At 38.7% G+C, this 27544-nt stretch overlaps 1 protein-coding gene across 1 annotated transcript; it reads left to right on the top strand.

Moving 5' to 3' along the window:
• Positions 1-220: 220 nt before the first annotated feature.
• Positions 221-26509, top strand: CCDC180 (coiled-coil domain containing 180). Its single transcript, XM_066325547.1, has 34 exons — positions 221-450; positions 1291-1373; positions 2575-2684; positions 2765-2893; positions 3058-3168; positions 4274-4369; positions 4659-4822; positions 4985-5104; positions 5788-5867; positions 6534-6622; positions 7258-7377; positions 8009-8182; positions 8677-8792; positions 10025-10151; positions 10579-10796; positions 11644-11819; positions 12933-13113; positions 13615-13761; positions 14033-14177; positions 14389-14505; positions 14917-15039; positions 15921-16034; positions 16743-16981; positions 17455-17507; positions 18235-18331; positions 19329-19400; positions 20304-20370; positions 20561-20705; positions 21065-21225; positions 22010-22147; positions 23163-23274; positions 23531-23636; positions 24160-24298; positions 25695-26509. The coding sequence occupies exons 1-34, from the start codon at positions 371-373 to the stop codon at positions 25824-25826; spliced, it is 4281 nt and encodes a 1426-aa protein (XP_066181644.1). The 5' UTR covers positions 221-370; the 3' UTR covers positions 25827-26509.
• The last annotated feature ends 1035 nt before the right edge of the window (positions 26510-27544 follow it).

A 27544-nucleotide genomic window follows, 5' to 3' on the forward strand; every position in this document is an offset into this window, starting at 1 on the left:
CAGATTCAGGCATTTCTTACTCTGCTGTTGACTTTTCTGATAACTGTTAGCAAGGCAACGCAGTCCAGTTACTCCACTTCTCCTCTCTGAGGAAAAGATTTTCCTTTTTCTCTTCTCATTTTGAAAATTGCCTTAGATGAAAATGGTTATGCATGTGGCATGTAGGGTTCATTATTTTACCTTTCTCTTCTGCTGTCTTTCCCCTAGTATTTTTTATTAATTGTTTTACCACTGTTCTCCATTCAGTAGGCTCAAAGGAATTCCAATTGTTGAAATTAGGTTCTTTGAAGGCTCACTCAGCCCACCTTTTGGATGAAGGAAAGAAGACAAGGTCCTCTAAGAAGAGTAAAAAGTGCACTTTAAATATGCCATGCCATTACCGTGTGATCAGCAGAGATGTGTTGGGAAAACACCCACCAGGGACTTCACAAAAAAGCCACAGTCAGACAGGTAGAGAACAGAAGTGTGAAACCCCAATTATATGTTCATAACTAAAGGTATGAAATGGACAGATTTTCACTGGAAATTAGAAACTCCTGCATTCTTGGTCATAGCACTAAGGACTTGTAATAGACTGTCTCCTTGCTAAATATAAATTTAGTATAATGAGCTGCTGCCTGTTGAAGTGCAGGCTAACAGAAGAATATTTGCAATGGGAGGCATATTGTATGGCTTTTCTTTTGAAAAGGAATTGTCTTTGCTTGTAGCAATCTATATATACACCCAGTCTGACACATATTTTTTGGGCTGTATTTCCAAGTAAATGGCTTACATGATGATGCAGTAAGATGAACAAGAATGAAGTTATGCATCTATCCTTTTTGACCCTAAGCCAGCTTCTGAATAATGATACAGGGATTCTCAGCGACCCTAAGGAGAAACACAGGGTTGGGAAAAGCACTGGGCAGATAAAGGCTATTTCCACATTTCTTGCTAATTTCTCCTTAAGAGTTCATGGGTTTTTTACCTTTTGGAGCTGTTTTACATGCCTTTGTAGTTTATACGTACTAAATCTAGCATGTATTGCTTTAATGGCAATAATAATTCTAATAGATTTGAAGTTGGGAACTACCCAGGCTTCAGTTTGTCTTGGAAGAATCAACTTTGATTCTTTGAACTATATTCTTTAAAGTTAGAATGATACTTATTCTCATTTTAATGTTACATTTTGCCAATTAAAGTGAATTATACTATTATGTTAGTCCCACTCCTGGTGCATTTTTAGTACAAATCAAAGCCTTTTGAATAGTTGAATATTTGAATAATCGAATTGTTCCCTTTCTGTTTCAGACAACCTACAACTTTTCCACAGGCCTGGGGAAATGTAGATGCAAGTTCAGCTGAGAAAGTCAGAGGCCTGCCTGATGTAGTTGGTAACACTGGTTTCCCTTAGTGTCGTCTATTTTACTTTGCATTCACAGGAGACATGGTACATGTAACAGGTTCAGCTGAGCAAGGTGTAAAATTGTGCTGGTTTGAATGTAAACCAGCAGGAGAAATGAACCCCACACAAATGCCTTGCAAGAGATTTCAAATCGGAGTTACAGTTTAATAGGAAGATTACAGCAAGTGCAATGATACAGAAAAACTGTTTTAAAACCACAGAGTCAGAGTACAGCCTGTGGCACCCTGTTGGTCAGGGCTGCAGTGGTTGCAGTCCTGTCAGGAGTGGTGGTCTTGTGGAAGTTCAGGTTCTTCTCTTGGTGTCCAGTGGTGGTGGTTTCCCAAAACCCCAGGCTGCCTAGAATTATATCCAGTGGGGTTCAGGTGGTACATCTCCCAGGGCAGGGAGGTTCACAGTGGAATGGTGTAATCCCTTGAGTCCTAGAATATTTTTAGAGTCCTTGATAGTTCCAGCTGCCCATTTGCCAGTGCACATTCAGTTCATTATGGCTCATGAGCACAGATGACCCTCAGTGGATGAGTGCTGCTGCTGCTTCCCCAGCAGAGTCATTGTAAAGATAAATAAACACTACCTCACCTTGCAGGGTTTGCCTCCTCATTTTAACACCCAGCTTGTATCCTGGGGGATCCAGTTAACATTTTATCACAAAATGAGGTAGAGGGGAGTAGGATACACAGTTTGGTTACAGCTAAATTTGCACTCCTCCTCCTGCGACTAAAATCAAGCTCAGAATTGGCCTGACACATTTGGGATGATTTGTAGGTAGTTTTGAAGATGAAAAGAATTCTAATAAAACAAAAACAAAAACCCAGTTGTGAAATTGTCAGTCAGTCACAGGTTACATTTAGATGATAAATTCCTGTTCTGATGTAAGCAGATCTCATTCCTGAGATAATGCCATTCTTTTACATCATACCTGAGCTTAGTTGATAGTTCCATGGTGTCGTCCTTCTGAAAATCAGAAGTGAATTGAGGACATTTTAAAACGCAGTCTAGTATTTTTGACCTGTATTTGCTACGGTTGCACTTCCCATGGAAAGATATCGCACACAGCGAGAGCCGCACAAACCACGGCGGTCACAGTGTAGATTTAGGGATTTATTATTCATGCATCCCATGTCCTGCAGCAAGACTTCCAGGCTAGAGAATCCTCATTTGTTCCTTGGCAGTGGCTGAGGAAGCAGGCAGCAGTGCATGGCAGCACCTGGCAGAAAGGCGGCGAAAGCGTCACTGTCGGGCAGTGAGCGAAATGCAGCAGGAGCTGGACTGCATTGGCAGGGTAAGGCAGGATTTTTTCATCCAGAGTCTTGAGTGCTCAGGGCTCAATAGCCAAATGATCACGATGACCTACCGTTTTAGGAGATGGAAGCCTCTGTTTTGGAGCTTCAGGAATTCCTTCAGCTAAAAGTGATGAAATCAGATGAAAAGAGCAAACTGCTGTTTGAAAAGATTGCGTCTGACATGGCTTTGGAAGGTTTCTCGTTTGAGGTAAGGCAGTTCAGAGCATTGGCTCAACTTCAGTTTCTTGTACCTACTCTCTGTAACATCTTACGGCTCACTGGTGTCCTAAATTATTGGTTTTTTCCTTTTGTAAGATATTATTTTATATGCATTCACTTTTCAATGAGATTGAGAGTAGATTTTTATTGCAGTGTTTGGAAGAACTGTGGAATATGATCCACAAGGAATCCTCAAAGAGAAAGAAGTGGATTAGGGCAGTGGATGAATCCCTAAAGGAGATCGAAAGGCGTCGAGCCATTAAAGTGAGCTGCAGTCTTAATGTTACTTAAGCATAAGATTGTTGTTTGCTGATATAATGCTGGATCAGAGCAAAGAGCAGCTTATTTCCACAGGAGTCAGAGGTCTGCCAATAGTTCTGTTGTGTGGTGATTGCTTTCTTTTCACCAACAAACTATTCACTCATTTTACACCCACATAATCAGAAAAAAGCTACCTTTTTTCTGTAGTTTTAAGATGTTTCTTTCTTTCACAATTACCTCTACTAAAGGTGCAAGGAATATGCGAGCTGCTTTTATTTTCCTGGAGGGTTGTGTAGGCCAAACTTTCATCTGGTGTGTTATTTTTTGGGGGACATAGTTCTTCTGCAGCTGAGAAGGAGCATAGACATGACCTAGCTCCACTTTAGTTTGGGTTGGCTGGGTTTTAGTAGCAAAAGTGATGTGGTTTTGTAGTCTTCAACCTAACCTGTAAAAGTCACTGGACATCATAGGAAATGTTTGGATAAAAAAAATGGATAGACTATGGAAGAGCTTGCTGCACTCTCCTTGTAGGCAAAGAAAAGCTGTTTGTTCTAGCAATGCCAGTTTCTCCTCTCTTTGTAACTCAGGTATCACCAGTAACCTTCCTGTTGGATTAGTTACAATGAATGTCAGAGATGGAAGCATTTGCTTTAATTCTGTGTTCACTTAAAACAGGCACTGGTGGATTCCCTTCAGATATTTGAAAGGATGATTTTTCAATTCATATTGCAGCCTGTCTGCAGAGCCCTCAGTTATCACAGATATTAAAGAGAAATCAGCTGAGTAGTTGCAAAGTGGAATGTTTTAGTTACTAGTTTTATGAATTACTGAAAAAGTCAGTCTTTAAGGTAACTACGATTAGCATATTAAAATTTACTTCTCAAGCTGTGTGCCAATTTATTTTTTGTCAATTTATTGTATGTCAATTTATTGTTTGTCAATTGTATGTCAATTAAGTTTAATTAATTTTAATGGATTTAATGAATTAATTTAATGGAATTTATTTTAATGGAAAAGTTCTTGTTAATGTAGTTTTTTAACTTGGGAAACTGGTATTTGAGTTATACTTCTTGTTGTTGTTGCTTTTCTTTATTCTTTTATTGCACAGATAGCAGATGTACTGACCAAGTATACTGTGAAACTGGAGGAAATTTCCTTCTTCTTGGCACCTGATGTTCACAAGCTCATTAATGATAAGGCCATGGTAAATGTTTTACCTGGGGCAAGATAGCAGTCTGAATATTCCTAGAATTTTTTTTCCCCAACTGAAATTCTTTTTTCCTGCCTATCCCTGAAATATAGAAGAGATTTCTACTTTGCAGGGTATTGGTTATAATTTGTGTTCTTTTTTTCTCCTCATTTTCTGTAGAAGACACAGATTTTTTTTGTTTGTTTGTTTGGTTTGGTTTGGTTAGGTTTTTTTTTTGTTTTGTTTTTGGTTTTTTTTGTGTTGTATGCTGCTTCTACTCCTGGTTTTATTTTTTAATCCACAGAATATAAACAGAGCCCTGCTGGGTAATGAGAGGGCAACTGCCAAGCTGCTCTTTAATCTAATGAAATCAGAGCTTGAGAAAGACAAACTGCATCAACTGAAGTGGCAAGAGAGAGTCAAGGACTGGAAGCTTATCCAGAAGATCTCTGTACTTCAGAGTTTCAGGTCAGAAATTTTGCAGTCTTGTTTTGGACAATGAATAACACAAAGTGACTGGTATTCACTTGTGGTTTCTATTAAAAGTAACACTTTATCATTTTTTCTTTATACATATCACATATGATATCACATGTTTCCACTATACATATCTTTTTTTCTGTCCTGCAGAGAATTTATGGCAAGTGAAGAAATACAGAATCCCCCAGCTGTGAAAAGGGAAATGGAAAATATGATAAAGGAGCAGATTGTACTTAGTGAACAGAGAGTGAGGGTTTTGCAGCACATTGGGTATGGCAAAAGAGGGTATAGAATAAAGGAAAACAGTTCTTTCTGGAGCTAATGAGGGACTTGGCTACAAGTCACACACTGTCAGTGTATGATTGTTAAATTCAGCAGTAAAAACAGGGTCTAAACCTATTTTTCTACAGCTCTTTTTAATGGAAAAAAATGCCCTCTTGATTTTCAGTGCACCAGCTACACTGGATAGGTGTTGACCATGGGCTAAGAATGCAGGAATGCAAAAGTAAATCTTACTGACATTTGAAACGTGGTAGAAATGGGCAGACAAAGGTCGGTGGAGAGCTGGAAGTTGGTGCTTTTGTCAAGGCTTTTTTTTCTGCATGGGATTTTATTTCTGTCATAAATTAAGAGGGGAGTCTGGGTAGAAGTCCAACGTTGCTATGTTTGACTATCCATCCTGAACACAAGAAGCATTTTTGGGTGCAATGCATTACAATATTTACAGGGAGGTTTTTTACAGTGGATGTAGGAACAAGGTAGATTACAGTTAGTTTCTTGTCAGGCAGTAAACAGTTGGCCTTGAACAATAACAGTCTCTGGTTTATTTTCATTGCCAAGATGGCTGTAAATGAAATAAAGCATAGTATGGATACTCTGATTCATAATTTTATATTTTAAGTACTGACTGGTTTGTATTTTAAGATACTGACTCTTGTTTCCTTCTTTGATAGCGCCTTATTGCCTCCAACACATACAAAATCTGACATAAATGAATGGTACAGAACTCTGGAGAATTTAAACAGAAGTATAGGTAAGTTGGGAAATCATAAAAAGTCTGGAATTCAAGCAATGCTGTCTTTTTTCCTGGCCAACAGTGAGGCAGTTGCTTTAAAAATGCATGTTTGCTCTATTCTTTGTTCCATGGGTTCCCACATACATTCTCAGCTGCTTTGAGCTGGCAATAAGACCCAAAGAAGCTGCCTGTGACATCACTTTCTTTTGGCCAGCACAAACGCTTGTGCATGGTGAGGTCTAGCAGGAACTGGCTAGAATTAACCTGGGGGCAATAGCAGGTCAGTTTTGACATGGATCAGTTCTCAATCATACAAAAATACTCCTTTTTAACTCTTGGGGAAGAAGAGGGGAAGTGTTGGAGATACTTCCTTTCTCTGAGTCCTGTAGTGTGCCTTTCCTCTGTGTCTGCCTTCTCTTGCCCCAGAGCATATCCTGTTGGGATGTTTGTAGCCTGTGTGGTAGCAAAGAAGTTGGTAGCAATTGTAAATAACTTGCTGCTTTTAAGCATAAAGAGCTGTGTATTAAAATGTCTTCTTTGACTGGTTGGTAGTGTCACACAAGTGTGCAGGCACTGCTGGGATCTGTTCCCTGTGCTGAGATTGAGCACAGGGCCTCTGTCATGTTTCCATTTCACACTGTGAAATATGGGAATTTTGACTGTGGTCTGTTTCGTATCATTCAGACACCCATAATGTGGAGTATGTGGAGAAAATGCGTGTCCAGTATGAGCTGGTCCAGGGCAAATGTCAGGAAAAAGTGCAGGTCTGCAAGGTGAGTGTCACAGCTTTGGGTGTGGTAGCCTTGGTACAGTGTGTCTTTAAAGTGAAATGTGTTTGAGGATCCACTAAACATTCATATAACAAGTGAAAGTAGTTTTTAACCTCTGGTCTTATTCTGTTCAAAAGGTAACCATCTATTCGATTTCACAGCAGTATTTTGTTTTTGTACTTCAAATGTATAAAAGCCTCAATTGTGTTTGAGGATCCACCAAACATTAGGATAACAAGTGAATTTAGTTTTTAACCTCTATCTTATCCTGTTCAAAAGGTAACCATCCATTTGGTTTCACAGCACTATTTGGTATTTGTACTTCAAATGTGTAAAAGCTATAAAAAAATGCCAGTAGTGAAGGGGGTGCTGTCCTGTGTTTATGTGGAGGGTCCAAGGACCCTCAGCCTTTGTGCTAAATCTGTCTTACCGTGATAAAGAAATTCCACCTGTCTGCCTCAATTTCTCCCTTTCTATTCAATGGAATTGTATTGTTTACTACCAGAATGTGGGATCTGGGAGGCTGAATCTTCCCCTGTCCATCACAAGAAAAGAAACAGTAAGTTTAGCCATGCTCTCTGAAAGCCAGGCAGGATTTGTTGTATGCGTGTCAGTAATGTGCTATTTCTTTCATTTAGATGACTCTGTTGGATATGAACATTTGCACAGTAGAAGATGTTGAAGTTGTGCATTCCAACATGCTTCAGATGACTGAGAAACTAAAACATAGGTTTGAAGAAGAACTGGAGCAGATGGATGTAGGTTTATTACATTTGTTTTTATCACTACTTGGGATTAGTCTGTTCTTCCTGCACTCCCACCTGCAGTGCCTTCTGCATTGTAGGCTACTGATGGTCACATTAGAAAGAGGTCTGTAGTGTGACTAAACACTACAAACAAACAAAGTTTGGTGTGGAAGAGTTCATCATTATTGTGTTTATTATTCATAATACAAATACATTGTATTTTTACTGTCCTTTATATCTGAAATGCCTATGGTAGAAATGAGTGACATATGGCCCAGTCTGCCTATAGGCAGAGGAATAGATTTAAATGATCTCCCAAATGTCTTCCAATCTGATCTTTTGTGATTCTAGACATAAAAATAACTGGGCAGTTGTTCCTAAAATGATAAATTGTAGAACGTAATTTGTGCTTTACAATGGCAGAATAAACAGAAGTTTTGACACTCTCAGCTTGTAGAATAAAAATCCACATTCTTACCCAATTTACTTGGTTTTTTTTTTTTACTCTCCCAATAGAAGGCACCACGTTGAATACCAGTTGTGTAATTCCAGGCAGCCTTTTATCATGTTACATATCGTGTTATCCATTCATTTCACCCTCCAGCAGTTTAAAAATAACTTGTTCACTTGAATGTTTCTTTAGAGTGATTTTAAGGAGATGGCTCAATGGCATGAGGAGCACTGTCAGGGCTTGTACAGCTATTTTCAGGAGGCCATGGGTCTGTGGGATGTCCATCAACTCCAGCTATCCCAGCAGCAAGAGACACTTCAAAAGAAAGTAGATAAATTCAGATGGGAACAGGATAACACAATACAGGTATAAGCATATAAACAAGGGTGTGGTATAAAGTAAAGGAAGAACTTAATGCAAAGAGCCCTCTGGATTTCAAAATACCTGCTATAAAATTAAAAACATCTGACTTTTGTATTGGGATTTCTACTTTTCAGTTTCATTCTGTCAAGTGCATTTTTGCTAACTGCTTGATTCACACTGAGTGGACAGTCCTGTCTCATTCTTGATATGGCAACAGTGGTAAAGATCAGAATTGCTTTTTGTATAAAGTGGCTGCCAATTGTTATAGTGAGATCTCGTGCAAGTTCTCATAGTTACAACAGCCAGCTTGGGGTGGCAGTGTCAGAGGTGTTCATTAATTCATTAGGAAGATCTTCAGAGGTGATGAGTTTTGCTAAGGTAGCTTCCCTTCTTGGTGTAGAATATGTGTACATAATTAACTTACTTGATTCCTAAATAGTTATGGAGATTTTAGTGTATACTAAAGCATTTTTACTAGCTTTTTTATGTGGTCTTAGATGATGAAAGATGATCTGGATACAATTTTGGAAAAAATGAAAATGGCCAGCTGTGAAGAAAAGCTGAAGGAATATTTGGAGAACACCCTTTCTTCGTTAGATCAAATTAGAACTAGGTATGAATTTTGTATTGTAAACTTAAAAATAAAGCATATTTTAACATGAATTGTACTACTCAGGCTTTGTTTATGCTGTTGCGTGAAGGTATTGAAAAAGACTGCTTTTTTACTTCATGTAAAAATATAAAATAATGTACATATTGAACAAGGCTAAGGCAAAGAATACCCACAGTTTAGGAGTTTATTTAGGGACAAGGGAAGAGTGCTATAATTCAAAAACCATACCCCCATGCCCATGCCTTACTCAGAAGGTAAAACTAGTAGTTCAGATTCTTGAATCACAGAAATCAAAATTGGTCTGCACCGTCACCTCTGCACTCACAGATTTGATGTCATTCAAAGTTGCAAGGACTAACATCTTTAAGATAGCCCAAGTATTTCTTTTGGTAAGCTCTCTCTCATCCTTCTCACAATTAAGGATTTGCAACTTTAAAAAAACCACATGAAATTTGGTACAATATTGCTCTCCATGCTAAAGATCTTAGCAGCAGGTGTGAAGCCTGAGAGGAAGCAGCTCTGTTCTCACAGCCAGGAGGTCCTGCCTGCCTGTTGGATCAGAGGCACATTGGAAGAGTGATATGGACCTGAGAGGCAGATTCATACACCTCACAGTGGGATTGTGGTTAGAGCTGTGGGTTTGGTACTCTTATTAATCGTTTGAGCAGTTAAAAACACGCCAGAGGTAACAGACCAAGTGGAAATACAATGCCAGGTTGCAGAAATAGAATGTAACCTATCTGAACACATGCATAAATTCCCATAATTATCTTTGTTTAGGAGATAAAGCAAAAGCAAATGTAAATGAAAACAAGTGTGAACATGGATTTTTCTTGAATCAAGACTCAGCTTTATTTTCAAGGGAAAGGAAAATAAGCCAGAAAGGCTCAGTCACAGCTGAGCACAGTGCAGAACTAACATGGAAGACTGTAATTTGACCTCTCTTATTTAAGCAGTGTTTGAATGGTTCCCCATCCAAAAGGAAGGATGTTAAAGGTTTCATTATAAATTTTTTCTTAACTTTTGTGCATTTATTTTTTTGTAATGAACTAATCTTTAACAAGCCAGGATGTGATTATATTCAGTATAAACAGATCAATGGCAAAATTTAGGCTAAAGCTTTTATGAGATTGATCAGAAAGGTATCTTCAGATTTAAAGGCACTGTAATCATACTTAATTTTATTTCTATACATACTTGAGTCTCTTAAACAGTGACCTTAAATTTTACAGGAATGAGACTCTCAAGCAAATTGTAATGGATGAAGTAATGGCTTACCCAAAAGCTATTTTGTGGGAATTGATTTCTTATACTATGTCCATCAGCCAGCATTTTAGTGTGAAGGAAATCTTCAAACAGGTAAAAAGAAAATTTCTTCTGGTTTAAAACCTTATTGGTGTATTAATTTTTCACTTTAGAGAAAATTTACATTACCTTTAAAATTCAGATTATATAAAGTATTGTTTCAGCCATTGAATAAAGTGCTTTTGGTAGGGATGGCAGAGGGAAACTGAAACATTTCTCAGTCTTGCACTTTTAGCTCTGTTCTTGTTACAAATGGCATTTTAGCAAATTCATTTGCCTTTTGAACAGCTTGCTGGCATATATAAAAATATAAATATACAAATACATAATTATATAAATATTTCTAGCACTGTGTAAATGTCCAAATTAAGAATACGAACATTATTCTAAATATCCTTAGGATTCCTACACTAGCTGGTGCACTGTTGGTTCTATGCTGATACCTTTAAAAGTAATGTGATAATTTCCAACCATTTCCCAGTCAGTGTCCAAGAGCAGCGAGGCAGAAAGTGCTGAAATTGCCACGGAGGTTTTTCCCACTGATAGTGGAAACACTTACACCGTTCTTGAAGTTGAGGAGGCAGGAAAGACTGACATCACAGAGAGTTATTTTACAAAATATGAAAAAGAAGAATCACTTCCGACGTACTTGAAGTATGTACTTCTCACAGGAGCCGTGTTTGTCCAGCTGAAAGAAAGGTGAGTAAAAAAACAATTTCTGTTCTTTCTTTCTCCTTATGTAATAGACAAATTTCAGCTGTTTAGAAGAAACATTAGACTACAGAGGCAGAAGTTATCTAGTTACTGTTATATAATTAGATATTTATATAGTTAGAGACTTAATTATAAAGTTATGATTGTACAATTATTATTTATCCTGTAGCCCTGGTTCCATGCCTGAAGTGTTTTGGTTTTCTGAAATTCTTTCCCCAGGGAATTTTCTGTAAACAGGAGAAATGTTTTTGCAACTGTAGTATGTTACTTATTCCTCTCCCTAGGAGGGACTTCTTGATGTTCCTCTGGTCTGACCAATGTGATTGAAGAGGTTTGTCTTTGTTTCACCAATCAAATTGCTCTGTTTAAAATAGTATAAAAGGGAAACACATCCCAGAAATAAAGGAGTCATTTTCAGCCTTCTGAATCTCGGAGTCTGTGTCATGGTGTCAAACAGCGTCATTATTCCACTTTTTTAAATTGATAAAAATAAGAGAAAATGTAGATATTGCTCTGTATCCATGGCTGTCAAAGTACCACCAAAACATTTACCTTTAGAGAACATCCATATTTTATGGAAAATCATTTAGTGAGAAAACATATTACAGAAAGACAAGTAATTTGCCCAAATTCCCTACAAAGCCATGAAGGTAAAATGCCTGGTACTCAGTAGTATGCAGCTAGCTCAAAAACTCTTTACCAGTATTGTGCAAATGGTACTGAAACCATACCTTCCTATAGCCAGAAGTTGAATTCTTAGAAATAATATAGTCAATAAATTCTTATTTATTATTTCCTATTCCTCACTGTAATATTTCTTTTGCAATCATAGGATTCACCTCCGCTTCTCTGAACACTTGGAGGAATGGTTTGCAGAATCCTTCTCCAACTCCTTTGTCTTTGTAGCTGCCAAGAAAGAGGAGCTAAATTCAATCCTTCTGCTGCATCTTCAGTTGCATCAAGAAAAGCAGGAGGAGATACAGACAAATATCTACAATGTTCGAGCTGGTATTGACCTTTTCTGTATTCTGAGCATCACCTGTCTTCATTTAGAGATGGTCCTAAGTGGGCCAAAATCTGTTTCAGCATTAGTTGACTCAGTAGTAGAGGACAGTAGAAAGCAGCTGACTGTCGATGAATTCCCAGTATATTATGTTACTCACGTATTTTTAAAATTACATTTCTTTACTATAGCTCTTCTGGTTTGTGCTGTGTTATTTTTGGAAAAACAGACAGCAGTGCCTGGATTGACAACTGGATTGTAGAAGATGTTGAACATTCTATTGTCAGTGTTTGTGAATTCTCATCCACCTTGAAGTTATTTAACGAGTTTGTGGTGTACAAAAAAGATTTTTAAAGTATTGCAGAAAAAGCAATTAGCAAGTTGGGAGAGCCAAAATGTCAGGGCCAAGCTTCTGAAAACATGAGAGGGAGGATTGAACTCTGAAATATCACTGAGCAGCTACAGAGCATCCTCCAAGCAAAACTCTGTTTGCATGGAAAGTGTTAAGTTTTTATGGTGAGAAAAGAATATTTTAGACAGGTTTGTTGGTCTTAAACACATAAGCAAAAAAAATTTTTTTTTGGAGAACAGGCAAATAATTTTTCAATTTCCCTTTTTTCTGTAAAAAGGACAGGTGCTTCTTCTGGCAGCTTTCTTGGGGTGATTGGCTGGCTCTTGATTTATCCAGCTATCATTCCAGAAGGGAGACCAAAACTGTTTTTTTTCTTTCCCTTACAAAACCAGGAAAAGTGGATTTTCCATTAAAATATATAACCTTTATTTTTTACTAGACTGGGAACAGAGATAAGAGAGATGATGGCGATGTCAACAATGACCAAAACTAAAGGAAAAAGAATGCTTAGAGCAAACAAGAGACATTTGTGGTTTGGATTGAATGGATTAGGAGGTGTTAAGGATATATGTCTTACACAGGAGAAAAATCAAAGGAGCCAAATTGAATTTAATTTAATGTTAATGAATGTATTTAATTTGTATGTTTTAACTGCTATGAGGGCTTTGTTTACTTTGCTGCTGCTGATCACAGGTTGAGTGGGCACTGTAATAGTTCCCAGTAAAGAGGGAAGAATGTCCCTACTGAAAACTTTCTTTGTTCTCAGAGGAGCTGTCACTTCACAAAAAGCATCTTGAGTGCCACAGTGCAGGGCTGGCAGAAGGCCTGGAAAAGGAGAAAGCTGAATTCCTGAGATTTTCAGAGCAGCTAAATAACCTCAGCACCACCTTTCCTTCCCAAGTCCATGCCTTGGAGTATGACTTGTTCCACGCTCCTGTGACTGAGCAGTAAGTGTGCCACTGTTGTTGCTGTTGTGAATCTCCCTGGTAAAATACTCCTGAATGCTGTCTGAGATGTTTATGGTTTGCATTCTGAGCCTGGTCTATATGTCATTGCTCCTCAATGATGACTACTTCATAAAACTTGAAAACTTGTAAAGAATTTCATTGTTTCCCTGAAGAAACTAAAATCAGGACTAAACACATGGAAATTTTCAACTCTTTTTAAAGTGCTAGCAGTCTTGAAGTAGAAAAGATGTTTCATCTGTTTGGATTTTATCCAGTTTACTGAATATGCACAGTTGACTAATTTTTTTTGAGGAAAAGTGCTCAATTGTATCAGCTATTGCTGATACCCTCCATGGGTTCATCCAAACCATCCCAGCTCAGGGAGCTGCTTTGAGAGCATAAATCACTTTTCCTCAAATTTTTTCATGTTTTTACAGCTGAATCATGTGTGTTGCTCTTCAGACATGTTTTCCCTGTCTTTTATTTATTATCTGCTCTTAGATCAGCTTCTTCCAGCAGCACTCTGGAATCAGAGCTCCACAACCATCTGGAATCAATCAGGGTTACTGTGCAAAGTTACCAGCAGCACTTGGAGGAAGCTTTAGGAAAATTAAGGGATTTGAACATGGCTTTCCTCAAAAGTTGCAGGTATATGGATCTCCTGGAAGTGTTGTTTATAAATAGTGACGTAGTTGTGGGAATTGTGTTTGTTGCATAGGCAGAACAGTAAAAGTAAAGTTTATTTTGTTATTAATCTAGTTTCCTATAAAAAAAACCAAAAAAGGTATCTTGTTAAACCACAATTATGATGCTGTTTTTGTCACATTTGTGTTGATACATATGTTTCAGGGCTGTTTAGCTAAAAGAGTCTTGGAGAAAAAGATAACTCGCAGCCAATTGTTTTTGTGTTTGCTCTCAGATTATTTTCAGAGGGCGGTGACTTTTCTTCTAAGGAGGTGAAATTTGTCAATGAGTGTCTTCAGAAAGAAAGTAAACAAATTGACTCCTTTGAAAGTTCAATCAAGAGAGATGTGGAGGAAATAAAATCGAGCTGCTTGGAGAAGGTATGCAGAATTACATTATTTCAAATGATGTTTCCTATTGACATATTTGCTACGATCTGCAGTCAGCCTGCTTTCAGATTAGAACTGTGAGTCTCTTCTGTTTGGCAATTACATGATGGAAAAAAATAGTAGAAATGGCAAGTTCTATCATTTAAGTTTTAAAAAGTGAAAAATTGTCTTGTCCTGTCTTTTGTTTCTGACATTCTTAAAGGCTACTGAACTTTTCAAGCAGTCTGAAAAAAAGTTTGCTTCTCTCTCTCGGAGTCGAGCCTTTATGGAGAAGGTCCATCAATCTTTGAGAAAGCTACGACAGCAAATCAAATCAGAGGTACAGACAGAAACACCAGAACTTGGCTTAAATTCATTATAATATTTTTCTTTTATACCTTTGAGGGAGATTTTGGCTGATTCATAGTGGACAAAGATGAGATGATTTTTTAATGTTGATTTAAAACCTGTTTTCTGTCACTGTCTGCTTATTTTTAATACTGCTGCAGCTGTGCTGGAATAATATGGCCTTGCAGAACATTGAGTATGTACATCTGAATTCACCAGCATTTTTGTGTGGTGCAGTGAACAATGTGAAGTGTTCTTTTTATGAATTACTGTTTTCAGCTTCTCCTCTGAGTACCAGGCATTTTTAACAAGTTCTTATCAGTAGTTCTAATGGTTTGAAAGTGGAGCCTCTGAAACTCCTGTCAATGGGGACTTCACTTCTTGGTGTTTGCTTCTGCTTTAGGTAGCAAATTCCAATTTGCAGTCAGTTACATTGAAGTCCTACCTGGAGAAAATCCAGCAGAAGAGAGATGCTTGTCTTTATTCTACTGCAGAAAAAGAAGTAACTTCTGATCAGCATGAAATGGTATTTAATTTGACTTGTCATTAATTGTTGTTAATTTGGCAAAAACTAATATTTTTGAGGAAGACTTCTGTTTCCTCATAAATGGGGCTGGGCAGAAACACAGAATTTTTGCTCAGAAAGGTCCTTGTCCTGGATTCAGCTGGGATAGAGTTGATTTCTTCTCAGTAGCTGTTACAGTCTTGTGTTTTGGGTTCAGAATGAGAATGGTGTTGATAACTCAGTTTTTGCCAAGTCTGTTTTATCCTAAGTCAAGGACTTTTTCTTCCTTGTCTCCTGCTCTGCCACTGAGGAGGTTCACAAAGGAAACTAGGAGGGAGCACAGCTGAGACAGGTGACCCAAAGTGGCCAAAGGGACATCCAGCCCATGAATGCCATGTCCTGTCTAGAAACTGCGGGAGTTACCCAGAGGGGCCAGTCTGGGTTCAGAAAGGGGGTCTGGCAGGTGCTGAGCAATGGTATTGTGCATCACTTGCTTTTTCACTTTTTATTACTACTACTACTATTATTATTGTTATTATTTACCATTATCACTGTATTTCTCTTTAATTTCAATTCTTAAACTGTTCTTGTCTCAACGTACAAGTTTTCCTTTGGTTCTCCTCCCCATTCCAGCAGGGCAAGGAGGGAGAGAAGGAGGGTTGAGCTGTGTGGTGCCTAATTTCCAGCTGGGTTTAAAACACAACAGTCCTTTTTGGACAGCCAGTACCTGTTTTCCTGTTTGCCAAACCAAAACCTCTTATACAATCTCATTGCTTCCGTGTGTGTGTACATAAACTGGTGACAGAACAGAGGCAAATAATGTTGTTTGCAAGAGTCAGCATGTTTGAAAAGGTTAGAACAGTTAGTTTAGTAAACCCCATCTGTATTACCATATCTTTCAGGCTTTACCTTCTGAAGAGTTATACGATTTTGCCAGAGAGGTGTTGAAAGAGCTGAAAAACAGGAGCAAGTACCTTGATTGCTTCTTAGTCAAAGCAGAGATCTCAAATGCCACTGTAAGATAACATTCAGACTCTCTGTATTTTGTTTCATATTGAGAGCATTTTCATGTGTACACGTTTTAATGTCTTTTCAGAATTTGTACTTTGAATTTTCAAATGAATAAAGAATCTGCATTATGCTGACATAATGAATCTGCATTATGTCTTTGACAGTGTAACATTAGGTCAGCCTTTTTAAGAGGCTGAATAAATCACCAAGTTTACAAAATGCTGAAGAGATACATAGCATTGCAATGAGTTGCTCAGTGCTTCACAAGAGTTTGTTTGCAAGGTGTAGCACTATTCAGAAGGACATATTTCACAGGTTTCTTGAAATTATTTATTAAAAAAAAAAAAAAAATCCCAAATGTGTCCTGAAGGGATTTTGTTTTTATCAAACGGGTTGTGTCTTCTTTCCTCCCTTTTCTGGAAAGCCTGTCTTTATTTTGTAATCTCAGTAGATCATTGTTTTAAGAGTGTATCCTTCTAAGAGGACATCCTTAAATACTGTTTATGATGAGAACCTACTCTTAATGGCTTTGAAGTGTTTTAGAGTGTATAGCTGTAACAACATTGCTGTTAGAATGACAAAAACTTCATTTCAGCCTGTGAAGCAGGATATTGTCTGCTTAGCAAACCTGCTTTAGTAGTCAGTCATTACATGGACTGCTTTCACTAACTGCCTGCTATAGTTACAGGGCTTCATTTTTCTTCCCATTTCAGGAGGAGTTCACCACTCCTGACACAGATGGGACATTGCCAGAGGACTTGACCACTCTTGACAAGGGCGGGAAGTTACAAGATTCCATTGCTCCTGCTGTTCCAAAAGAGAGTCTCAGAGATGAGAACAATAGGCTGGTGATGGGACTGGATCCTGAAAAATTCCCTTTGTTAAATCCAAGCGGGATGGATACACCAATATTTCAAGATTTGGCATTAAATGTTATCAAAAATTTAGCTGGGTAAGTACTTGTTTGCCTAAAGGTATTTTTCTGTCCTTGTCTTTTTTTATATTTTTTTTGCCCAGAACTAGTGAATAGACTGTTCATAGGTAATAGTACTACATATTTTCTGATTAATCTAACTTTAATAATTAGTCTAACTGAGACTCCTTTCTTTTTAAGACCAAGATTTCTTATAGCCAAAAATATCCCTTTGTGAGTAATAAGTAACATGTAGTATACAGTGATAAATTTTATTTGTGTTTTGCTTATAGAAATTCCAAAAATCCAGTTAAACAATCAGCCCCATGAAATTACTTCTATATACACTGTCTGTTGTAAAAGTAACCCCATCTGTTAAATATGATCTCCTTGCCTAGTTTGCCATATAATATAGTATAGAACAAAAAAATGACAGGATATTCAGTAGTACTTAACTTTTTTTTTTCTTTTTTTTTTTTTTTTTTTTTTTTTTTTTTTTTTTCTCCCTCCAGATTTGACCCATCCAAAAATTCCCGAGAGCTAAATCAGAGGACAAAGGATCCAGGTGGGCTTGTATTTCTTTTAATATTTTATTTTCATCTAAATTGTAGTTCCTGGCATTTTACTGCACAGGTATAGTGTGGTCCAGGCCAGGGGCTTCTATGCTAGGAACTCTGAGATAGTTGTGCTTTTCAACTCTTTTCCTGAACATCTTTATTTAGATTAAGATGATTTTGGGCTCCTAAAGCAATGACAGCTGCAGAATGAGATAATAATCTTAAAAAGAGTAAGTGTGATAGCAAAAGGGAAACAGGGTTAAGAAAAGAAGTGGAGCAGAAATCATGCAATATAGAGGGAATCAGGGATTCTGCTCACAGTGTATCATCATCGACTCAAAGGTGAGCACAAGAGGTAACCCCAGATGCTCCCTGCCTCTGGGTTCCCATTTCCTCCTCTCTCTTCTGCAGACCTTGACTCCTCCAGCCATTTCCACATTTGCAAGCCCCCAGGACCACCAGTACTGTGAACATAGCCCATTCAATTCTCTTCATTGGCCTGCCTCCAATTTGCTTTCAGTCTCCTCCATCTACCATGTATTTTCTGTGACATTCCTGTACTCATGCCCCAGCACATCACCTTTATTGCTGTTGTCACTTCTGGGTTACTTCAGGCCTGTCTGACAGAAATGATTGTTCCTGTAGTTGTCCCCTCTATATAAATATATATACACATAAGAAGCACTTCAGTTGGCATTTCTGCAATATTTTTCTTCTTTCCTTGTTAATTACAAGCAGTTCCTCGCCCAGTAAAGAAGAAGGGATCTGATGCACATTCTCAGAAGTCTACTAGCAAGAGGTTGTCTCGGGATGAAACAAAGCGAAAAAAAAGGTGAGACCCCTAAAAGGAGAAATTCTACTTCAAATAATCCTGTGCAAGAATTTACCTAAACTTGGTCTATTCATTGAAAGATTCTTACTGCTTTTTTGTATTAGCCTTCTTTCCATCTGCTGCTTATCACTTGGAATCTCTTAACCTGCTAATGTCCACATGATCAGCTTTTTTCCCCAGATTTTGACTGGAAAAATATTATTCTTTTTCTCCTTCATCTGCTACCATTTTTTTTAAGTTGTCAAAACACCGACTAACCCTTAAAGTGGCTGAATTTTCAGGTGTGTCTAAATAGGATGTCTTCAGCATAGTCCACAGATTGATGAAATAAGCTACTGTAATAGTGAAAACAACAATTAAAAAAAAAAAAAAAAAAAAAAAAAAAAAAAAAAAAAAAAAAAAAAAAGAGAGTTTAGAAGAGAATTCCGAGAATCTTTTTCCATCAAAATACTACCTTTATATTGTCATGGTTTGGGAATGGTATTCCCCAGTTTTGTGCTCCTGCCAAAACACTCCAAACCGTGTGCTGCTTGCTCCCTCCCCTTTCCCTGCAGCAGCTGGTGAGGAAAATTGGAGGCACAAAGGGTGAAGATATGGGTGAGACAAGAACAATTTACTAGAGACAGCAATGAGATAAAAAAAACTAATGGTAACAGCAGCAATGTTACTAGCAAACTGTACAAGAGAGGCAAGCCATTCACATGGAATCCCTGACAGTGCTGTCACCCCATTTCCCCAACAGCAGGGACCCTTCCACCCCACAATGATGGGAGGTTAGAGAATAACCTCCAGGTCCTGGCCATATTCCCTCCTGGCTACTGCAGAAATAAACCCTGTCCTGGCCAGAACCAGGACACACAGAATACTAGTTCTACAGTTACATTTTTTCTGATTTTTCTTCAGTTTCATGTCTGTCACATGACTGACTAGCTTAAATCATCAGCCAGAGAAGGAAAACACTTGTGGATAGTTTTAAATTAACGTTTTTCCTTTGCAGTGGAAAAGGCAGAAAATCTCTTACCAGGGACGAGAGATACCAGATATTTGGAAAGAGGCCTTCAAAGTCTGAGTAAGTTGTGTATTTCCAGAAAAAGAAATTAATCTATTAAAACCCTCTTGTGTATGTATGTGTGTATCTATTTATCCATCCATCCATCATTGTGACCTATAGAGATCACCCTTGAATTTTGAGGTATTTAGCCTTGATATTTATAGTTCAAAGTATTTCCAGAACAGTTTCTTTTTGCAGTGTAATCATAGTGAAGATATAAGTCATCTAGTTCATTCTGTCTAATGTCTGAAGTGGGGGGTCTTATTAGAGCCCATTTTGTACATTTGTAAGAAGTGGGTGGGGAATGTAAAATATCCTCTTTTCCAATTATTATCACACCTAAGAAGAATATCTTCATTCTTCTGCTCAGTATTCCATTTAATAGGAATAAACAAGGAGCAAACAGGTTCCATTCCCCTTCCCTAAGAAAATGATCATATTGTTTCTTGATATCTGCAGCTGTACTCTAGAGAACTGAGATATTTTGTACATGCCATACAAAACTATTCAAGTTATTGCTTAAGATGTTTAAGGATTTGGGAATTTTATTCCATATTATGTTTCAAAATAATTCCAGTAAACAGCTAGACCTACCTTCAAATATTTTTGCCTTATCTAAAATGCATAGTAAGCTCTTTGGGCACAGGAATTTGGCTAAGATTGCTTTTTTTGTGACAGTGAAGTGGCAGTGCTTTCCAGTGAGCAATTACAATAGCTCCTTGTCCTGGCTGCATCTGAAGAGAATCCGTGCTAATATGGGGGAGGGTTCTTAGGCATTCTAAATATTGGTTTGTGTATGCTTTGAAAAGTGTACTAAAATTATCCTGAACAAAAGCTTTGAAAAACACTGAATATTGCCAGTGTGATTATTTAACAGTGTGATCAAATTTGTTTGTTTGTTTGTTTGTTTTTGGTTTTCAGTACTTTTAAGGGGATTATTATGAATATTCTCTGGAAAGGTAACACCACCTTGCTCTGCCTTGGTGAGGTAAGAAAATGTTCTTTAGTCAATTCTGCTTTCACAGGTGTACTCCTGTGTCAGAGAAATCATTTGATTCTTTCAATGTTTGGCAGATCATCCAAAAAATGTCCTTTCTTCTCCTACTGTTATATACCTAGATGTGACATGTTTAAATGTGTTATTAACATTTTTTCTGGTTTATCTTTCCCTTCTGTAGGAGTTCTATGGAGATAAGAAGAATCCTCCTATAGGAATACTTGAAGATCTGCCAGACAAATTTGAACATTGGGCAGAAATGCTCAGAATGAAACTACTGTCATACCAAAGGCAGACAGATGATTACTACAATTCCTGTCTTAGAGGTAAATTCATTAAATCAGTTAAGATTTGCATTTTCTTGTGTATGTAATTTTTCAGTATGTAAGCTGAACGTTGCAGTGACCAAGAATTATGTTGTTGTAATCCATCACACTCAGTGGAAAAACTCCAGTAAAGTTGACTTTACTGGGAATTGAGCCAATATTCTTCTTTATGTATTATCAGCTACAAAAAGTGTAGCAGAAGGGCACCTGACTAAAAGACCTGTACAAAGTCACATCTTTGAGCAAGTGTATATTTCTCAAAGCACGGCACCTAGAAAAAGGAATGTCAGGGATAGAATCTCAGTGAGAGAAAACTCCAGGCTGTTTGTGTCATATACATCCTTGTCTTTTCCAAAAAGAATTTCGGGATCAGTTGAAGTGGTTTGAGGAGGAGCTCTCTTCTGTTTCCCAGCTTGTGGTGGAAAGTCTTTTAAAAGTCCATGAGCAGAAACTCAGCTCTTCTACTGGCCATATTCAGCATCTCTTCAACAGACAGCTGAAAGAGTGGGAGAATGTGAAGGTATGTATCCTGGACATACTGGAATGCTTTTTAGTGTAACCAATGCTAAGTGCATCAGATTGGTAACATTCTATTTTTCTCCTTCTCACTGTTTGCTTCATCACTCTCTGCTGAGCTGAGCACAGCTTTGTTTGCAGTTAGTCTGGTTAGTTCTCCCGGAAGCTTTGTATTTTGTGGAACTCTGTCCCTTCTCTCCCAGCTTCCAGCACTGGGCTGCCTCTTTCTAACCTTCTCAGCTCTGCCTGTCAGCTGACACTTGGACTGTCAGCTCTGTGAGGGCTGTGACCTTGTGGTATGGCCAGACAGCTCCTACTGCATGGGACATGCACTCATTTGTAAGAACTATGATGTAGGGATAATGAAACACTATTATTTACCATCATTCATAAAAGAGGCATATTTTGACAAGTAGTATCAGAATGGAGAACAGAATCATAACAGAGATCACGCAGGAAATGCTACAGTGTCTTGAGATTATGTCTGAGTATTAAAAATTAGGTAAAAATTACCAATATAGAGATGTAAAAAATATCTTACTTACCACACAGTAGAAGAGATCATTTTTGTTGAAAATAAATCCCAAAGTGAGACCAGAGGCCAGCAGAGAGGCAATTTGGTGCATATTGCACTGCAAAGCTTATACCCACACAGCCAAGAGGTAGCTCCATTTTCCTTGTCTTTCTGAACACCTTTATATAAAATGTTTGTACTTGACTTCTTCCTTTTTATGGCTCACAGTACATTCTTTATTGAAAGCGTTTCTTTCTAACATATTTCCTTAAAGACTATGCACCGGAGAAAATTACATTACTCTCTAGGACACCCAAATAACTCCCTTCAGCTGGAGGCTTTGTGCCAAGAGGAAATAAAAAGGCAAAAGGATCAAACTGATGGTGTTCACCTCAACACAAAGATGCTGCAGGTAATTGTAAAGCCCTTAATGTGAACTTAAATGTTGCATTTGGAAAGGAGGATGTACTTTGGATACTTTTTTCCTCCCCATCCAAAGGAAACTTGAATTTTTTTTCAGTTGTAGTCAATCCTGTTCATATATTGCTAAACTTTCAAGTGATGTACTGTCAGCATTAGAGCAGTATAGACATATATATATATGTACACAGACACAGACAGACAGACACACACGCACATGCACATGCTGGTGCTTAGACACATTGTAGAACTTACAGTATTTTGTATCATTCATAGAACCTACTGGCTATCAGCTTAATGGTGGGTAGGAGTATTGGCTGTGGTGGTGACATCCTCTGGTTGGTTCTTTCAATTCCAGCCAACAGATGCCTGGAAGAGTTTCTTCTCTCTGCTTTTCATTAGTGCAAGTTTAGTTTTCTAGTACACCTTTCTACACATTTACAAGATGAAGAACTGTAATAAGCTGAATTTACAGGAGAGATTCAGGAATCAAAATAGTTTTCCCCCTCTGCCCCCCAGGTTTAGTGAAGGTTGGCTCCCCAGCATTAAAGCCCTTTGTTTACTTCTCTCAGGCCATTTACTCCAAATTCCACACTGTCTGCAGAGTACACGTATTTTTAATTCCAAAGTATCCTCTCCTACTCCTAACTCTGCGTACACACACAGAAACACAAATACCCTGTTTCAGAATAACACCTGGACTAAGCACTTCCACCCAAAGTACCTGAATACCAAAATTATCTTCTTTGGCTAGAAGCTTGTTTCTCAGGTTTAACCCAAATGTGTAACTACTAGGCACCTATACACAAAACTCTATAGTTTTTTGAACTTTAGATAATCAGGCAGTGTTAAGAATACTGCGGAGACACTTTGAGACCCTTCAATCTGCAATTTTGAACCCAAATGCCAGGGTTTGATATTTGTGTAGTCTTTCAAAACCAAGTAAAAAGGGAAGGAGATGAAACTATCAAAGGAATTCCTCTCACTTGTCTCCAATGTTGCAACAGGATTGTGCTGCTGAGTGTGCTCAGAGCTTTTTTTCTGAACTGGCTGCCCTCACTGAAAAGCTCCTCTTGGACCTAGATGAAACCATCACTGTTGATGATGTAAAAGTAGCAGGTAAGAAAAGAAGAGATTGCTTGTTCAGGCCTTCTCTCCCTTGTCAAAGATTGCAGCAGTCTGTCCCTAGGAAGAGGAGGCTTTGATATGCCGTAGTATTTTAAATTAAAAGATTTGCATAATAAACCAAGAATGGCAAAGCTATTTTTTGAGTATGAGAGCATTGAACTGCACAATTACTCCAAAACAATTGTATTCCTGACATTGTTTGGTTTCTGCTGTTCTCGTTTCTAACATATCATCTGTTACCTCCCAGAAACTGAAATGTCTACAGAGAACACAGCAACTTTAATGCCCTGTAAACAAGCTGGACTTCCTCTAGGAGCCCCCAACGTGCAACAGTTAGTGAAACAAGGAAGGAGGTAGTATGTGAAGATACTAAACACTCTTCTGTCTAATTCCTCTGCTCTGAACTGATAACTGTCCTCACAGTTCTTTGCTGCACTTGTTGAAACTGCTGCTCAGCATTAGTAATGTCATTGAATTAGCAATGAGTGGGTAATGATTTAAAAGAAAGAATTGCAATGGATCCAAATAACAGTGAATTACATATAGTATTGGAAAACAATACCATGTCACTGCTATTGCTATGCCACTTCGCTGTCACTAGTTATAAATTCATTACATTCATCAATTCAATACATTACCTTCAGATCTATGAATAGTCATTCAAAATAAATTAATTCTATACTGTGGAGAGATCCTGATGCTTTAAAAGAAAAGGTGGCTGTACTAAACAAATATGTTCTTAGGCTAAACCTTTTGTGGAAAAAGAAATAACATTGATCTTTGGCACCTTAGTACAAGTCACATGAATTAGTATGATCTGTTCTCTTTTCTAACTTTTTTCCTCATGGTTTTTTTGGTTGGTTTGGTTTTTTACAGAAGCTGGCCAGGAATACCTGAGACTACTCTTCCTGACACTCCAGACTATACTCTTTGCAGAGGAACTGCATCAGTTTCAACCGCTAAGACTACCCTGAGCCATCTGGCAGTGGTGGATGCAAGACAAGCTGCATATAAGGTGGGTGTGTAGGGAAGGACTCCTGACTGGGCTGCTGCTGGTGTGGGTTTGGCTTGTTAAGAAGACAGTTCTAGAATTTTAGTTGTGTAAATTTTTAATGTACACAGTGTTTGCAGATCTTTAAGCCCTATTGCCCGTGTGTAGAAATCCTTTCTCGTGTCCTTTTCTTTGTGATACTGTCAGGAGCACACAGAGCTGGTTTCTCAGGGAGTCTTCCCATTCAGAGACATGCCAAAGGGGAATTGTTTCAGCAGAGAAGCATGGATGGTGTCAGAAACAGGACACTGCATTTTGGCAGCATCATAGTTCCAAAAGCAGCTGTGCCCCAGAGCCATTCCTGTCCTGCCTGTTTTCACTCACCTTTCTTTCTGAAGCTTACAGCTCCAGCCTTGGATCACAAAAGCTGATTTTCCCATAAAGGATGAAGAGCTGTAAAATACTTCATACCTATGTTATATCTGCAACTATCACAGATGACCGTTTGCACCATAAAAACACTCTTTCTTCACAGAGTCTGTTGAAAGAATGCAGAGAACCCTGAGCCTCTGAGTGGCACAGACAATGGTTTTCAAACCAGCAGTGCTCAGCAGTCAGGAAAATATTTTTATGTTAAATCACTTGGAGATGTGTTTATGTAATTGTACTCTCACTGAACTAAGTTAACATTTTTAAAATACCTGTTTTTAACAGGGGAATGTAAAATATACTGTCAATGATGGCAAATGCCATCAAAACTATCAATTTGCATGTATGTTTTATGTAGCTAGTTCTGGTGCCTAAGAACCTGATTACAGCACAGATTTGAAGGGAATGTGATTGTTTGGATACAAATGGTTTAATACAAATGGTTGAATAAAAGGATTGGATGTAGGATGCACCCGCACTGCAGGAGTATTTTCCTGCATGTGTGTTGCATTAAAAATGCAGTACTTTATGTTATGGAGCATGGACTCTTTAAGAAGACTAAAGTGCCTTGAGGTTTTTATGGTAGTCTACAAGTTTCTGTTTAGAGGAAATAACTTTTTAGCAGTTTTGCAATACTTCAGTTCATACTTTGGAGTTAAGAAGCTCCAGCAAGAGCCCGAGTGCATCCCCTGTTGGAGATGCATATTTGCGTCTTGAGAGAAGGCAACTCCCTACTCTTAGAACTAATGGAAGTGAGCTGAAGATCTTGCATTTTAGCAAAATCTAAACATTGCTGATAATGTAATTTCAGAAGTCTTTAAAAGGAACACAGCTAACAGTTAATTATTCATGTAGTTCTATTGCCAAGGGCAAAAAAAAAGTGGCCTCTATGCAGTCTTCTGACACAATGGATCAAGACCTGGATTAAGGCAAATAAAATTATATTTCATCACTACTACTTTTATCTTTAATTGTTGGGTTTTTTATACAGAAATACAGAAGTAAAGTGGAAGAGATGTTTGCCCAAATCAAGGAAGAAAGTGCAGCTCAGCTGCTGGCAATTCAGCGTTGGAGTGATTGGTGGGACGGATCTATCCGGAAGATAAGGCAACTCTACCTCTGAGATCAGTCAGATTTTGCTGAGCTCTGCTGGTGTAAATTGACAAGTTTGTATGAATGTCACTGATAATTTTTCTTTTATCTTACTAATCTGTTGCATTGAAAGAAGCTACTTTTTGCCTTTTGGTTTGTTTGCCCATGTTACCACTCTTGTTTCCTCATACACAGTCTTAAGACTTTTACTACATTCATCTTTACAATTTACATAACCACCTGGTTTGGCTTACAGTATCATCTGTTACCATTCACATGTGTTTGTGCACATGAACCCTTTGTGCAAGGGCACTTAATGTGTATTTATTAGCAGAGTTTACAGGATTTTGTTGCAATTTTGTCCCTGTGAGCTGGTTTTGTCTGAAAACTCTCCAAGGCATGAATGAGAACTATCCCTAACTAAGCACCGTCTCATCAAGGCCCCTGTGCCCAAGCACCTCTGCACAGAGACCTCTGATTGGAGGTGGCCAGCCAGAAAAAGATACACATTTTATGTTGTCTTGGTTCAAAAAGCTTTGCCTTCCCTTCCCATGCCTTGCCTTGCCTCTCCTACTTTGACCTTTTGTTGCCTACCCTTGCCTACCATTTTTTTTCATTGCCATGCCTTGTCTGCCCCTCCCTTGTCTTGCCTTATCTATCCCTCTCTTGCCTTTCCTTCCCTACCCCTCCTTTGCCTTGCCCCTCTGTCACCCCTTTCTTTGCCATGCTTTTCCTCCCCTTGCCCCTCTCTTTTCTCTCTCTTTTCCCTTTTCCTACCTTATATTGACTTGCACCTCCTTGCCACTCCCTGGCCTAGCCTTGCCTTTTTTTACCATGCCCCTCTTGCCTTTCCTTGCCTCCATCTTGCCCCTCCTTTGCCTTGGCCTTGGTTTGCTGACCCCTCACCTTGTCCATCACTCCCTGGCCATCCTGTGCAATCTTGTGTATACCCTTCCCGTGCTTTGCCTTCCCTACTCCTCCCTTCCCTGCCCCTCCCTTGCCTTGCCTATCCTTGCCCCATCCATGCCCCTCCCTTGCCTTGCATTCACTTCCCTTTCTTTGCCCATCCCACTCTTTCCCTTTCTTTTCCTTGCCCCTTCTTTGCCTTGCCCCTCCCCTCCCTTGCTTTACTTACTCCTCTCTTGCCTTGCTTTCCCCTCCATTGCCCTTTCTTGCCTACTCCCCTTGCCTTGCTGTCATTTTCCCTTCATTGCCCCTCCCTTGCCTTGCCTTGTTTTGCCCCTCCTTTACCCTCTACTGCCTTGCCTTCCGTGCCCCCTCCATTGCCTCTTCCCTCCCTTGCTTCTCCATTACTCTGCCTTTGCTTTTCCTTCCTTTGCCAAACCCTGCTCTTTACTTTCTTTGCCTTGCCTTAACTTGCTGTTGCTTTGCCCCTCCTTGTCTTTAATAATCGCCCCCCTCTTGCCTGTCCTTGCCTTGTTTTGCCCCTCCCTTGTTTGGCTTTGCCTTGCCTTGCCTTACCTTACCTTGCCCCTCCATGGCATTGCTCTTCCCTGGCCTTCCCTTGCCCCTTCTTTGCCTTATCCATTCTTGCCTTCCCTTGCCTTGTTTTGACTTGCTCCTTGTCCTGGATTTAGGTTTCTCAGTGAATTTATTCCCACTGTTATCAGGGAGACCCTGGAAGCGGAGGAGGTGGCTTTCTGGGTGTATAGTCAGTGGTCAAGACACAAAAGGAAGTGGTCGATGGCCCTGGCATTGCAGTGGAGTTTTGGAGCTGAGGAGTTGTGG

The sequence above is a fragment of the Sylvia atricapilla genome, chromosome 9 (assembly GCF_009819655.1).
Source record: "Sylvia atricapilla isolate bSylAtr1 chromosome 9, bSylAtr1.pri, whole genome shotgun sequence".
Classification (NCBI taxonomy): Eukaryota; Metazoa; Chordata; class Aves; order Passeriformes; family Sylviidae; genus Sylvia; species Sylvia atricapilla.

Excerpts from the sequence above, each read along its gene's own strand:
- CCDC180 (XM_066325547.1), top strand. The coding sequence starts at position 371 with ATGCCATTACCGTGTGATCAGCAGAGATGTGTTGGGAAAACACCCACC. Across the intron at positions 4,823-4,984 it reads TCTGTACTTCAGAGTTTCAG|AGAATTTATGGCAAGTGAAG; the intron begins GTCAGAAATTTT and ends TCTGTCCTGCAG. Across the intron at positions 15,040-15,920 it reads CTTCTGATCAGCATGAAATG|GCTTTACCTTCTGAAGAGTT; the intron begins GTATTTAATTTG and ends CATATCTTTCAG.